The 13,463-nt window shown below is 48.3% G+C and overlaps 1 protein-coding gene across 1 annotated transcript in view; it reads left to right on the forward strand.

The window, feature by feature from the left end:
- The window catches only part of CDK5RAP2 (CDK5 regulatory subunit associated protein 2), a 76,249-nt gene that overhangs the window by 23,722 nt on the left and 39,064 nt on the right, over nt 1-13,463 (forward strand). Inside the window, exons 15-18 of the mRNA XM_078382855.1 lie at nt 1,324-1,421; nt 3,581-3,708; nt 6,118-6,233; nt 7,008-7,136. Of these exons, the coding sequence (XP_078238981.1) occupies nt 1,324-1,421; nt 3,581-3,708; nt 6,118-6,233; nt 7,008-7,136 (471 nt within the window). The remainder of the gene's footprint in view (nt 1-1,323; nt 1,422-3,580; nt 3,709-6,117; nt 6,234-7,007; nt 7,137-13,463) is intronic.

The raw sequence follows: 13,463 nt of genomic DNA on the forward strand, positions 1-13,463 counted from the left end.
TTTCTTTACTCTCAGCTGATCTCTGAAGAATTGTTTCCAGAAGTTGAACCTGGGAGCTCCTGTGCAGAAGCCTGGGCTGGGTCACCGAGAGGTGGCTTTTTACAAGCCTTTAGCAATTATTCTTAAAGGCCTAAGGCTTTTCGGAACAGAGGCTCAGACCTCCAAATGTCTCTAGCTGCTGGGGAGGAGAGTCCCCCTCTTGCAAGGGGAATGGGGCCGAGAATGTCCTGGTCAGGTTTTGGTTTCGCCCAGCAAGGCTGTGTCTTCAAGCCAAGATTGCCCCTAAGTAGAGGATGGGTTGGACCTCTTTGGTCTGGATGGCCACCTTTGATCACGGGGAAGTTCTCGGGGGCCACGTTCCCTAGGCGTCTGAGCCCCAAATGCCGGGTTCTTATAGCTTTAGGTTCTCATTGCTAGTACTGAGTCTCGGGAAGAGCGTTTTAGGGTTGTAGTACAAGGGAGAAAGGTCGCCCGGAAGCTGGGAGATCACCAAACCGTTGGTGTTGCGAAGAATTCCTGTCCCTAGGATTCCAGGGTCTTGAGGTTCTTCTCTGTAATGAGGACGGCCACAGTGGACTGTGTGTTGGAGCCCCAGCGAGTACTCTGTCTCCTTCACCACTGTTTCCTTGGCAAAGGTGCGCCCCAACACCTCTTGACTCTCGCTGTGTTCTTGGAAGCCAAAGTGCCGCCACTGAGAAGGTAGGAGGGAGAGTGGTCCTCGTCCTTTGTGCTTTAGATGGGGGAAGATCAGACAAGGGAGCATCCATGTGTAGGCGACTGTTGTCGGAGAATTGACTTGGCTAGAGTCAATGTAAAATGTTAAGGAGTCCTGCTGGGTTGGCCTGTTGGGGTAGCTGCCCTAGTGGGGGAGCCTACACCCCCCCCGGGATTCTTCCCCAGCAATTCCCGGGTAAATAAGACCTTGGCGGATCAGATCAGTGACTCCTGTTTATCTGCTTTTCCCCAATAACTGGTGGCAGTGTGCGATCCCTCATTTTAAAGCACCCTATTAATCATCCGAAAAAACCAGCGAGCCTTAAAACTGAATATCTTTGTCAGCCAAGATCCATCATCTTCCATCAGCTGCACCGCTGGGTCACTTTGAGCAGCCTCTCGGCGGGAGGAATCCGTGGAGATGGCCTCTGAGAGCTTGCTTGGATCTAGGGAAGGAAACCTCGCGTCCTCTGTGAGCGTTTCGATCTGCGGCGCCCGCCGACCGAGCCCGCCGGCAGGATTGGCTTGGCCCTGCCATTTGGAGACAAAAACATTCTCTCCTGCCGTGTTCCCTAATGATGATCAAGGTGTGTTTTGTTTCCGATCCAGAAATCGAAGGAATCTCAATACGCCGACATGCTGGAAGCCCTCCGGAAAGAGCGTGATGTTTTTTCGGCTCTCATCGAGTCCCTGAAGGAGGCGGATGGGTGAGCGTCCCATTCCGTCTTTGAGCCTGACCCGGAAAAGGCTGCTGGGCAGCTGGTCCGCCAGCCGGCCGCTCCACCGTTTCAGTGGAATCTTGTGCCCATCAATCTAGAACTCAATTAAATAAAGAAATGAACTGGAAGCACTCCAGAATGTAATTGCGGGCTGGCCTCTGCTGCCCTGAATCTCCAGGTCTTTTGTGGAGAAAAATATAAATGTTGTGCGGTGACATAGCTACTGCGGTTTTATAACAGAGGGCCAGTGTCAGCACCAGCAGAGTTATGGTTTGGCTCCATTTGCATTGTTGATTTCTGAAACCCAAGGAGAAAAGGAGGAGGGAGCGAGCAGAAAAATGGGCTCTGGGTGTCTGGCCTCTTTTTCCTTATTTCACAAGCATCCCCTCGATCAATTTGTCCTTGAGGTTGACCCCTAGATTTCTGATCCTCCATCTTCCAGAGTTCCAGGTGTCACCTCCAACAATTCCTTCATTAAGCAAATGAGTTTTAGGCAAAGCCGGCGGCCTGTTTTTGATTTAGCTTTTAGCATCGCTCCCCCATCCCCCTTTCCCGAGAACTTCCTGTAATTCTGGAATCCATACTTTTCACGCCGATCTTCCCTCCTTTGGCCTTCTCCGGGCTGAGGCTTTGATGCCCGCAGCCAGGGGCAGCGCTGATCTCCAAACGGTGATGGATCCGTGCCTTTTCTCGGCGAAAGCAATCCATGTGAAGGATTGACTTCTGAAGAGCTCGTATTGTGGTTTTGCTTAGACTTTTTAAAAATTATCTTCCTGCTTGCTTGTTTTGAGAGCAGAGCTTTTAATAGCATTGAATAATCTTTCTGCTTTGAAGGTGCCCCCCCACCCCCAATAAGTGAAGGAAGCTTGCATTAAAAAAATCTACTCCATCAATTGTGCTGTGAGCGTCGTACTTTTCTATCTGGGTTGTTACTTAGACTGTTCTGTCTAAGAACGAAAAATTGCACTCTTAAACTCCCCCCCATCTCTCTGCATGTACTTGGGACTTAATGTCTTTAAGATTCTGGTGAGGAATTTTCAGCCTTTCAGGGTTGTCAAGTTCAAGTTTATTATATTAGCTAAAAGCTGTCACAATTGTTTAAAATACAAATATGATCAAATAAAATCACAGACATATAAAATCTGTCAGTGAACAACAACTCCCATTATGTTTCACTCTTGGCCCGGCCAGCCACCGGACTGATGGGAATCGAAGTTCAATTAATTAAAAGTAATTAATACATATAAATAAAACACAAGTTTGATCTGATTAGTTTCCCCCCTACATTTATCCCCAGTGACTTTTTCGTCTGGAGTTTTGTAACCTGGCTCCATCTGCAGGTCCTTTGCGTCCAGCACCCTGAACGTCTATTAGAAGTCAAGCAGTGTGGTGTAGTGGTTACAGCACTGGAGCCGTGTAGATTTAAGTCTCTGTTGGGTCATAAAATAGATCCTGGCCTCTTTCTCAGCCTGATCTTCCCTGCTAATCATGTTGTGAAGATAAGCATCACAGAACCTGTATGGACCAGGTTGTAGGACTAGATGATCTCTTAAGGTTTTCCCGAACTCTGTGAGTCTATAAGACACAAACACCACGGTGCTGGTACTCCAGTTATTTCAGCCTCAACATGTTTTTTTAAAAAGTGCACACAGATTCAAGTTGGTTCTGAAAGAATCATCTTCAGAAACGGCTTCAGAAGACCCTGTCACTGACGACACGTCTTGTAATCCTGCAGTTTCTCTATATCTGCTGCCTGGGGGATTGTGGGAGCTGTAGTCCCACCCCACCCCTCCCCATGTTTTCCAGTTTCTGGTCTGAAATTACCTTGGAGGTTCTGGCTGATGCACAAAAGAGAACCCCGCAGGCCTTTTATATTTTTTTTTCATTTTTGTCTTATGTAAAGATTTGTTTACGCACCATATCTCCAAGATGAGAGGGTTCTGTGATTTAAAGAGTGTTTAGGACTTTTCTGCTTGGGAGCAGACTCGTTTATGGAAGCCTTGATGTATAAAAGATGCGAGAGGTCCATCAGCAAATGCTCTCAAGTGTTTGATGAACCTTGAGCTATATATCCTTACAACTTGCAGCTTACTACATATATATGTAGTGTATATATATAATTCTCTCTCTCTCTCTCTCTCTTAAAGCATAAGTAACCTGCAAGAGGAGATGAACAGCATCATCTCATTGCGGAAGCAACTGGAGGAGGACATCTTGGCTACCTGGCATTTGCGGAAAGTTCTGGAAGAGCAAATCAAGGAAAACAGAAGGGAAGGTAAGATGGCAAAGGTGCTTTGCGTCCGCACCAGGAATGCTCTGGATGTCACCTGCTAAATTAGAAGCAACAGCATGTGAATAGCTAAGCTCCAGCCCATAGGATTGTTTTTAGAGGCTCGGTCAGGACTGACATCAGCTTTCAAACCATTCTGAGCGTGGGGGGAGAGGAGGTCTGTGTGCCTGTGCTTTTTTGAAGAGGTAGCCCAAGGAATCTCTGGTTCCATCCACAGTTCTTCTGGTTCACAGTCCATTTTGTTTAATGGTGCAAATCTGTCCTTTATGTGGACTTCAAATTCATCACAAATGTTGTTGAGATTATATTTTGGCACTATGATTCTTACAGTGTTCTTCTTCAGCTTTACTGTAATGTTGGCTATTAACAGTTCCTCATCAGTTTCCCGGTCCACTCCTGGTCTTGTTTTGGCTGAGAGAATAGAGCTTCTCCATCTCGTGCTTCCAGTTATATCATCTATTTGGTTTCTCTGTTGCCTTCTACTAGTTCAGAGCATGGTCCAGACAGCCTAGTATGGTCAACTCTGATTGAGGACAGCAGCTCTCTAGAGTTTGATACAGGATTGTTTCCTAGCCCTGTCTTTGGAGGCTCTCAGTATTGGTCTCCCATCCAGTTTCTGAACAGGCTTGACTCTGCTTAGCTTCTGAAATCAGATGGGAAGCGGTGTGTCACGGAGGTGGCATCACCTCACGTTCCAGGTTGTCCACGTTGAGCCCTTTTCATCTCTTGGTCGGCCACTCAGCACCCAAAGCAATAATGAAGAAGTCAACATAATGTACGAACGTTAACAGTTCCATTCGGAGAAGGAGCCGGGTGGGCAGCGGACTAGCTTTCCTATAGCAGTCCTGCTCACTGGGCTGGATCCTGGCCTCCTTGACTCAGGATCTGGGCCATTGCTCATGCTAGGCAACTGTGTGGCTGGATCATTTCAGCTCAACCTCCTGATGAGATACTCTGCGGAGTGGATCATTTGGGGGAGCCCGTGTCTGTTGTAAAATGCCGTCTGCCCCACCCAGCGTGGCTGGTGGTTTAGGATGATGGATGCTGCCGTCTAACAATTCCCAGGTTCTTACCCTTGGAAAAAGCAAAGGAAAAGGGGAGCTGATGGAACTAAGGTGTCCCTCGCTCATCATCCTGATGCCCTGCTGAGCGTTGGGAACGGATGTAAAAAGGATTCTCAGCTTCCATCCATTCCCTGCCTCCCTGTTTTGCCTCAAGAAAGGGATCTGGGAAGTTGGAAATAAGTCCATCGCAACAGGCTTCCTTCCCCCAAACGGCTCCTTTATATAGCCAAAGCCTCCCCCCTTTTTTCTTCTTCTTCTGCTACTGAAATCTGTGGTGCCGGTAGCTAAAATAAAAAAATTCAGTCCTGTTGCTTAACCTGGCTTTTTCTTCACCCTCGAGACTCTTGGTTGATTTTCGCCAGATCTCGACGACAGCGGAATAATCCATGTCTCCCTTTGCTTCTCCTCATCCTGCCTGAAATGGTTTCAAAATTCAAGGCTCGATATGCAAATGAGCCTTCTGCATTCGATGCGTGCTGATAGCGGGCAGGGATGAAAAGAAGCTTGTACAGTAAATGGGAGATGGGAGAAGAAACTGAAAAAAGAGTGAGAGTGCATGCTTTAAAGTTGAAAGGATCAGGTTGCGTAGAAATGAGAAGACAGCTTTACGGTAGTATCATGGTATCTGCGGGAAATCGGTTCCAAGCCCCCCCCCCCCAATGCAGGTGCGATAGATAGATAGATGGATGGACAGACGGATGGATAGATAGATGGATAGTTAGATGGCCGGACAGACGGATGGATAGATAGATGGATAGTTAGATGGACGGACAGACGGATGGATAGATAGATGGATAGATAGATAGATGGATAGATGGATAGGTAGGTAGGTAGGTAGGTAGGAAGGTAGGAAGGTAGGAAGGAAGGAAGGAAGGAAGGAAGGAAGGAAGGAAGGAAGGAGGACCTGATAGACAGATAGATAGGAAGGAAGAGGGAGGGAGGGAGGGAGGGAGGGACAGACGGATGGACCGACCGAATGACCACATAGTCCCTGATTCCCTCTACTTCTGTTAATGCAGCTTGGACATTTCTGGGTTTAAAAAAAATTATATTTTCAGCAGAGTGGATAAGTGAAACCGCGGGTACCGATTCCACAGCTCTCTGTGTGAAGGAGGAGAAAAGGTAAAAATCTTGAGGTGGGAGAGACTTGGCAATAGTAAGAAGGAAGTTAAGATTTGTAAGTAACATTACACTGAAAATGTTCCGTTGAGCGCGGGCTAGATACTGTATGTGGTTTTTCTTGATGTTTGTGTGTGAGGGCGGGAGCTTCTCCTGCACAAAGTGTACAAAGTGATCCTCTTCCTTTGTTTTTCTTTCCGCTTCTTGCTAGAGGAAAGTATCTCATCTTGGGGTGATCAGACATCTTACATGAGCATTTGTTTAAGAGCACGGGATTACCTGGTCTTAGAGATCGATCAGCTTTCTCTTGAGGAACTGAAGAAAAAGGTATGGCGGTGTTCTTACTTTTCTAGAAATTCAGCCCATACGCTTAGGCGTGCTTTCTATGAGAGCGTGTCCCGCCAAGCCTGTGAGCCTTCCATCTGAGCAGGAGTCTGAATGCATGTCTGTTGCCCCATAAGGAAGGCAGGTCTGGATAATGGTGGGAGGAGATCCACATGTCGGCATGAGCAAAATATTTCACGATAAGAGAGAGATGGGTGCAAAAGGTATTTCCACATTCCAGGCGGCGGGAGAAAACCAAGACAGGGAGGTCTCTCTAGCTCATTGCTCCACGCTGTTCTTGGGAACTTCTGCATGGGAAGTGGGTGATCTCTCTCTAGCCGTGTGCATTTTTACTGTTTTGACTCCAAACCCCAGAATCCAGCAACCTGGGAGTTCCGTCTGCCAGGCAGATACCTGAATTGCGCTCACCTGGCGGATAGCTGGCCTCGGAGGCCTGATGGCCCTGGATAGGCCGGGCCCGGGCCTAGCTTCCTGTTGGAAAAGGAAGCTGGCCCCAGGGCTTGCTGGGAACCCAGCAAAATAAGTGGCAAGGCAGCTACTTGACTGTGTCAACCTTGCGTACAATAATAGGAGCCTCAGCAATAGCAGAAATATCTGCCCGTGGGCATCCCCCATTCTTTCAAGAGTCTACTAATCAATCAGAACGGGAGGATTTCAAGTTTCTTTTAGTCAATCAGAGGACTTCGCGTAGCCCTGTTGTGCAGATTCGCAAAAATTTCTCCCAGAGCCTCTGAGTTTTTTCTTTTGCCCTTTCAGATCACAGAACTCGTCTCAGTGGTGAAAGAGTTGCATTTGGAGAACGAGGACCTCCGAAGGAAGCAGCTTGAACTCTCCACCTCGGATCCTCTGGCCGAGGAAGGTCAGAAGTCGTCAGACAACAGCGAGGTGAGGGCCGGCTTCCTCGTCTGCTTCAGGGTGGCTGGGCCACCCTGCAGGCGTTTTTGGGTGGAGATCTCAAAGATGGAGAAGGTGCGGGACCCACCGCTATGTCTAAACTGACATTTTTGGAGAGGAGATCTGGGGCATCAATCCTCTCGGAGCCCCCAAATTATGGGTAATCAGCATCATATATTTTCTTGATAAATTACCGGGGAGTGTTATTTAAAACGAAACCATCAACTCGGTAGAACAGAGCTGGCAACTTCTGGCCTTCCAGAGGTGATGGGATTTCCCCTCCCTGCAACCCTAACCAGAGGGGCACGTGATGAGTAATGATGGGCACTGGGATCCATCAGCCTCTGAAGGGTCGCACCCTGCTAGCCCTGATTCAGAAGGACATGTCATGCTGAAGAAAACCGCCCCAGCTCCTGGAAAGGGAAAATCCTGTCTATGTTTTTATTTAGCCTTTGTCTTGCCTTTTATAATTTTTTGAGAGCGTCAAGAAGATGGTCAGCTGGGATGTAGGCTGGCTTTAGGGTCGTAGGGCTGGCTGTTGTTCTTCTTAACGTGTCTTCTTGTCAGGAGAATCCGATGCCCTGCGCCTGTGGGCCCGAGATTCTGTACACAACCCGCTCCTCGCTTACCTGGTTCAGCTGCAAATCTTGACTTTGTAGATCTACGCTCTTTTTTTTCCGGGCGATTTCTGGGTCTCCGTTTTCTTTTCCCTTCTCCCCCTCTCCCCATCATCTTTGGTACACATGCAGCCCGTCGCGCGGCCATGAAAGACAAGCAAACCACCCCGCTGACTGACAGCTCCTATCTCGAGTCCCGAAATTGGCCTTCTGCCTCAAGGAACCGGAAAATGGGATGTTTGAAGAGCTTGATTTGGGTCTGCTTTTAGCCGGCTGAGAGCCGGGGGAGCAAACATTGTGTTTGCCGAGGTTTGATGGCCTCGTGCTCAATTGAGGGGACGCCGTCGCTAAACGTCCCTCTTCTCAGGCATTAAGTAGGCCATTTGTTAATGAGAGATGCCTCTGCAGCATACACCCTCCACCCCAGCTTCTACTCTTGGGGAATTGCAGGCAGCTTGTTGTGGAAAAATCACCCAAACCACACCTGCTGATGCAACGGCTAGATCACGAGAGGACTTTCAGAAGGTTAGATCTCTGTGCGTTTTTCCAGGGATTTTTCCTTAAAATCCTTGGGCCTTCTCCATGCCCACCTTCTCTTCAGCCTCCCCGGCTTGGCAGGGGTAAGGCCGCACCGTTGGCTCCAAGGGGGTTACCGCACTTACGGGCTTCAAAAGAGATAGAAAACATCATCTCCACTCCCTACAAGCCCCATCCGCTAACCATCTGCTTTCACCCAGAGAAGTCGTAGCCTTCTACATCTGGGGCCTCCTGAGGACTTCAGAAACTGAGAGCATCAGCGATTCATGGAGGAGAAAACACGGCCTTCAGATTTTCAGGTGCTGTGGGGAGATTTACAAAAGGCAGGTTTATCCTCTGTGGGCCTCCGCCTGGCCTTTAGCAAATGATCTTTTTTTTTTAAACTTGCCTGTCAGACATTAAAGCCTGTCTCTTGGGGTCACAGATTCTCCATCAGGTGGCAGCTGACACTCTGCATCTTTTCTGCAGCTGCCTGTGTTTGCCTGGCTTTCTTTTCCTTTCCGTGTTTTCAGTTTTAGATCAGCAGTATTTTCGCTTAGACAAAGAAATAGGTAAGTTGGATGGAAATACTGTATTTTTCCGTGTATAAGACACCCCCACGTATAAGACACCCTCCACTTTTCGAATCCAAAATTAAGAAATCTAAGTGGGGCTTAGCAAGTGTAGGGGGAAAGGGATCAAAGCCCTGCAGGATCGCTTTGATGCCTGCTTTCCCCTCCACTTGTTTTTGTTCTCTCCTCAGCTTACTTCTGTGTATAAGACGACCCTCAATTTTTGGTCTAAAGATTTTAGACAAAAGTATAGTCTTATACGCAGAAAAATACGGTATATAGGATGGTGCATTAGACCAAGGCCAGAGTGTTTATTTAATTATTTTATTCATATTCAACCGTTCCTCTAATGAGCTGGCTGGATAGCTCAGGGGTTTAGGGATCTCTCTGGGGATCCAGAGGCTGGGTGTTTGATTCCTCCACTGGGCCAGATCCAGTCTGGGTGGCCTTGGGGCCATCTCTGCAGGGAATGGGTTCCAAGCCTTTCCCCACAGCTGCTCTAATACAATGGTTTCCAACCTTGGGTCACCCGGGTCTTCTTGGACTGCAACTCCCAGAAACCCCATCCACCACAGCTGGGGGTGAAGGCTTCTGGGGATTGCAGTCCAAGGACACCTGGCTGACCTAAGGTTGGGACCCGCTGCTCAGAACGCTATTTGAATGGTGAACGCTATGCATAGCATGATCTCTGGCTCCATTTAGTGGCCAGTTCTGGTAATGACATCGTAGAAATATATATTTCTATGATTTTTCTTGCAATATTTTCAATATTTTCAGGCTGTACGTGAATCAGCGGATACTGATCCCATGTATACAGGGGTTCCTGCTGTATTGTGTGCCTGGAAAACCTTGAAGAGGGTTGCCATAAATCGGAATTGACTTGACAGCACGTGGCTATTATTGTTCCTCTAAGGAGCGGAAGCCAGTATGTCTGGTTTGATTTTCTACTTCGCCTTCACAGCAACCCAGCGAGGGATGCCAGTCCGAGAAAAAGCAAATTTCTAGGCCAGATTTCTACATTATGTGGCATCTTTCTCATCTAATCATCATCATCATCATCATGTGCCATAAAGTCAGTTCTGGCTTATGGGGACCCATTTTCTGGATCTTCCAGGTAGAGACTACGCAGAAGTGACCTAGCGCTCCTTTCTTCAGGAGGTAGCCCTGGGAGTTTGTGCAGCTGGCCCAAGGCCACCCAGGCTGGCTCTTCTCCCAGGAGGACCCGTGGGGGGGGGGAATCGAACCCCCAACCTCTGGTGATGCAGCCAGAGACCTAAACCACTGGGCTATCCAGCCAGGCAGGACAGTCTTATTTACTGACAATCCCAGGTAGAAATCTCTTCCATCCGCTCCTCCGTGTTTGAGAGATGGATTTCCCTTTAACAATGAAGAGCCTGTCACGGGAAAGAAAGAGATGACCACCATCATTGAGCGTCACAAACACGTTTTGAAGAGAGAAGGATTGAAGAGCAAATTGCTATGGATGGATCTGTCCTTTTCACTTCCTCCTACGTTTGATTTCATTGAGCCTCAAGGTCTTTCTCTGCCATTTAGGAAGAAGCTTGGGATGTGCTTCTCAAAATGTGAACCCAATAACATTTACGCCTATTCTCATCTGGAACAATCCCTTTCTCCTTAAGGCTCTGTTTTCCCCTCGATCTTTCTTGAGCTAGCCTCCCTGCTTCTTCTTGGCATCTGCTTTCTTCCCCAAACATCCTCGCCATCTCCCACGACCATTTTCTGTTACCGAACACAGCAACTGGCGATGACGGTGGTCCTCCATCCTTCGGCATTTCTGCCCCCTCCTTGCTCCTTCGTCCCTCTTTTCCTGCCAGCAACCAAAATGGGGGACCCTTCGCCTCCCTTTTTGCAAGATCTGATCCATGGGAAGAGGCTTCCCGAAGGAAGATGGAACCGTTCTCTCGTGACTGGCCGTAGGCAGCTGCCAACAGAACTGTGACATCCTCAAAATATCTCCGGTGCAGAGTGCCCATAAAGAGCACGAGCTGGAAGCTGAAATGCCATGGATCTAAGTAGACCGAATCATTGTGTCGGCTGTGATATGGCTGAGGAATTGGAGACCGAGCTGACATTTTATTCATTTTTTTTTTATTGGCAAGTGAATTGAGGATAAGTCTGAGCTGGGTTTATCACCAGACTTAACCCCGGGAGCTGCTTTTTGACAGCCGTGATCAGTTTGTAGAAAATCCCATAGTTCAGAGAGACTTTATGACTCCCAGCTGCTGGCAGATGAGCTTTCTCAAGTTATCGGTGGTCCTTAGGTGGGCTTCCGGGCGTGACAATGTGCTTTGGTGCCCCTTCCCATCTTTTGACCAATTGATCCTCTGATTGACACTGTCAGTTCTCTCTTCAAAACACTGCTTTGCCGTTTGGTCCATGCGTTGTTTTTGAGCTATGGCGTTGGGAGGAGGCTCGTGCGACTTCCGTGGACTGCAAAGATAACGAATAAAGAAGTACTGAAGCGCATAAAACCGGACATGTCCCCGGAAGAACAACCTTCAGAACACGGCCAAAGAGCCCGAAAAACCCATAACAACCAACAAGACTTAGACTTAGTTATTTTGGCCATGTCATGTGATCAACATCGTTGGAGAAAGACGTTATGCTTGGAAGGGTTGGTGGGAAAAGATGGCAAGGATGCCAGAGAACGCGTTGGTTGGCTGTAACCAAAGCAGACACGGCCCAAAATATAAAGCAACGGAAAGGAGCTGTTCAGGATCGGAAATCATGGAGAGAGCTGGCTCCTGGAAATGCCAGCGGTCGGATACGACTGAATGAATAATTTGACTCCTGCATTGTTGAAGTCTGGTGACCTGACACAGCATTCAGGAGTTTCTCATCAGCAAGTGTAAATAAAATACAGTGGTGCCTCGCATAGCGAGGTTAATCCGTTCCGGATTAACCTTTGCTATGCGAAAACATCGCTAAACGGGACTAAAAAAGCCATAGAAACGCATTGAACTTTGTTCAACGCGTTCCTATGGCTTGAAAACTCACCGTTAAGCGATGTTTCTTCCATAGCGCCGCCATTTTCGCGCCCTCGGTAAGCGAGGGCAGGGCGCGAAAATGCGGCGCGGACCTTCCGGCGGCCATTTTGGAACCGCCGATCAGCTGTTCTCCCCCGCTTCGTTTTGCGAAGATCGCTAAGCGAATCGCTTAGCGATCATCGCAAAGCGAAAAATCGCCATAGGGGCCATCGCTGAGCGAACGCTCAAGCGATGGCCCGGACCCCCTCGCTATGCGAATTCATCGCATAGCGAAGCACTCGCTAAGCGAGGCACCACTGTAAAAATGTTTGTTAGCGGGAGCATCGTTGGGTGAAATGAAATTTAAAAGAAACCAAGGATGTCCCTGGAGTTAATTTTTATACCAAGAAAAACAGAGACTGGCATTTGAGTCAGCCAATGATGCAGGCATGAAGCAATATCATAAGTCTCTCCAGGTTGACTATCAGCCTTCCTCTCTGACAGAAAACACTACCAGAAATTCATATCCAGACCGGGACTTCGTGTCGGCCACCATGGCCTTGACAGCCCTTGGCTCCTGGCTTCTTTTTGGGTTCTGACTCCCGGCTGTGACTCTTGGCTTCCCCTTCTGCATGTGGATCCTCATTCTTGACTCCTGCTTCCGTTTACAGTGTCGACAGCCTGTCTCTGATAAATGTTCTTGGCCCCAAAGCTGGCTGTGCCGACGTACAAGGCATGGGCATCTCGGAATTCCTCAGCAGACCCGCTTGTGGTCTTTGCTTTGCTCTCCGTGCAGATTCTACCCACCAGAGTGGCCGCCTAGAGTAGTCCACCACGACTAGATAGGCGGGATATAAATTAAATAAATAAATAATAATAATAATAATAATAATATCAGGTGGCACCTGTTCAGGTGTTGTTCGCCATCAGGATCCATAGAAGCATGCCTTGGGAAAACCTTTCCGGTTGTCTTGGAAAGGTGGGCAGCCTCAGACTACAGCCAGCTTCCTTTCTGAAGAGCAGGTGGTTTGAAGACAAGCATGGGCGAGAAGACTAGTCATATGCAGCTGCACATTTGGATCCAGAAAGAGGAATGTGCACACGGTCGGTAGAATCGGAGAATCACAGAATAATGAAGTTGGAAGGGGCCTGTAAGGTCATCGGGTCCACCCCCCCTGCTCAAGGAAGGAATCCAAATCAAAGGAGATCTGCCGGGTGGTTTGTCTAAATTTCTCTTCACTGCCTCCAGTGTTGGAGCGCTTGCCACCTCTCGAGGTAATGGGTTCCATTGTCGTGTTGCTCTAACAGTTGGAAAGTTTTTCCTAATTGTCAGCTGAAATCTGGCTCCCTGTCGCTTGAGCCCTTGTTGAGTGTCCTCAAGAGATCCTGCCCCTCCTCTGCATTAATAGCTGTGCAATTAAACTCACACAAGAGCTTGTCCTTGTGCAGCTGCTCCTTGATCAAGGTTATGTAGGAATTGTAAAGCCTTTACGCGCCCTCCCACGCTACCAATGTTGGGTGTAATTGATGGGCCAAACAGAAGATCCTAGCATTGTTTGATCCTAAGATCTCTCCGGGTTCTCGAGAATCAGTTCCATGCCAGTCTTCCCCTCTCCGAGGCCTTCT

This window comes from Pogona vitticeps, chromosome ZW-PAR (assembly GCF_051106095.1).
Source record: "Pogona vitticeps strain Pit_001003342236 chromosome ZW-PAR, PviZW2.1, whole genome shotgun sequence".
In the NCBI taxonomy this organism is placed as follows: Eukaryota; Metazoa; Chordata; class Lepidosauria; order Squamata; family Agamidae; genus Pogona; species Pogona vitticeps.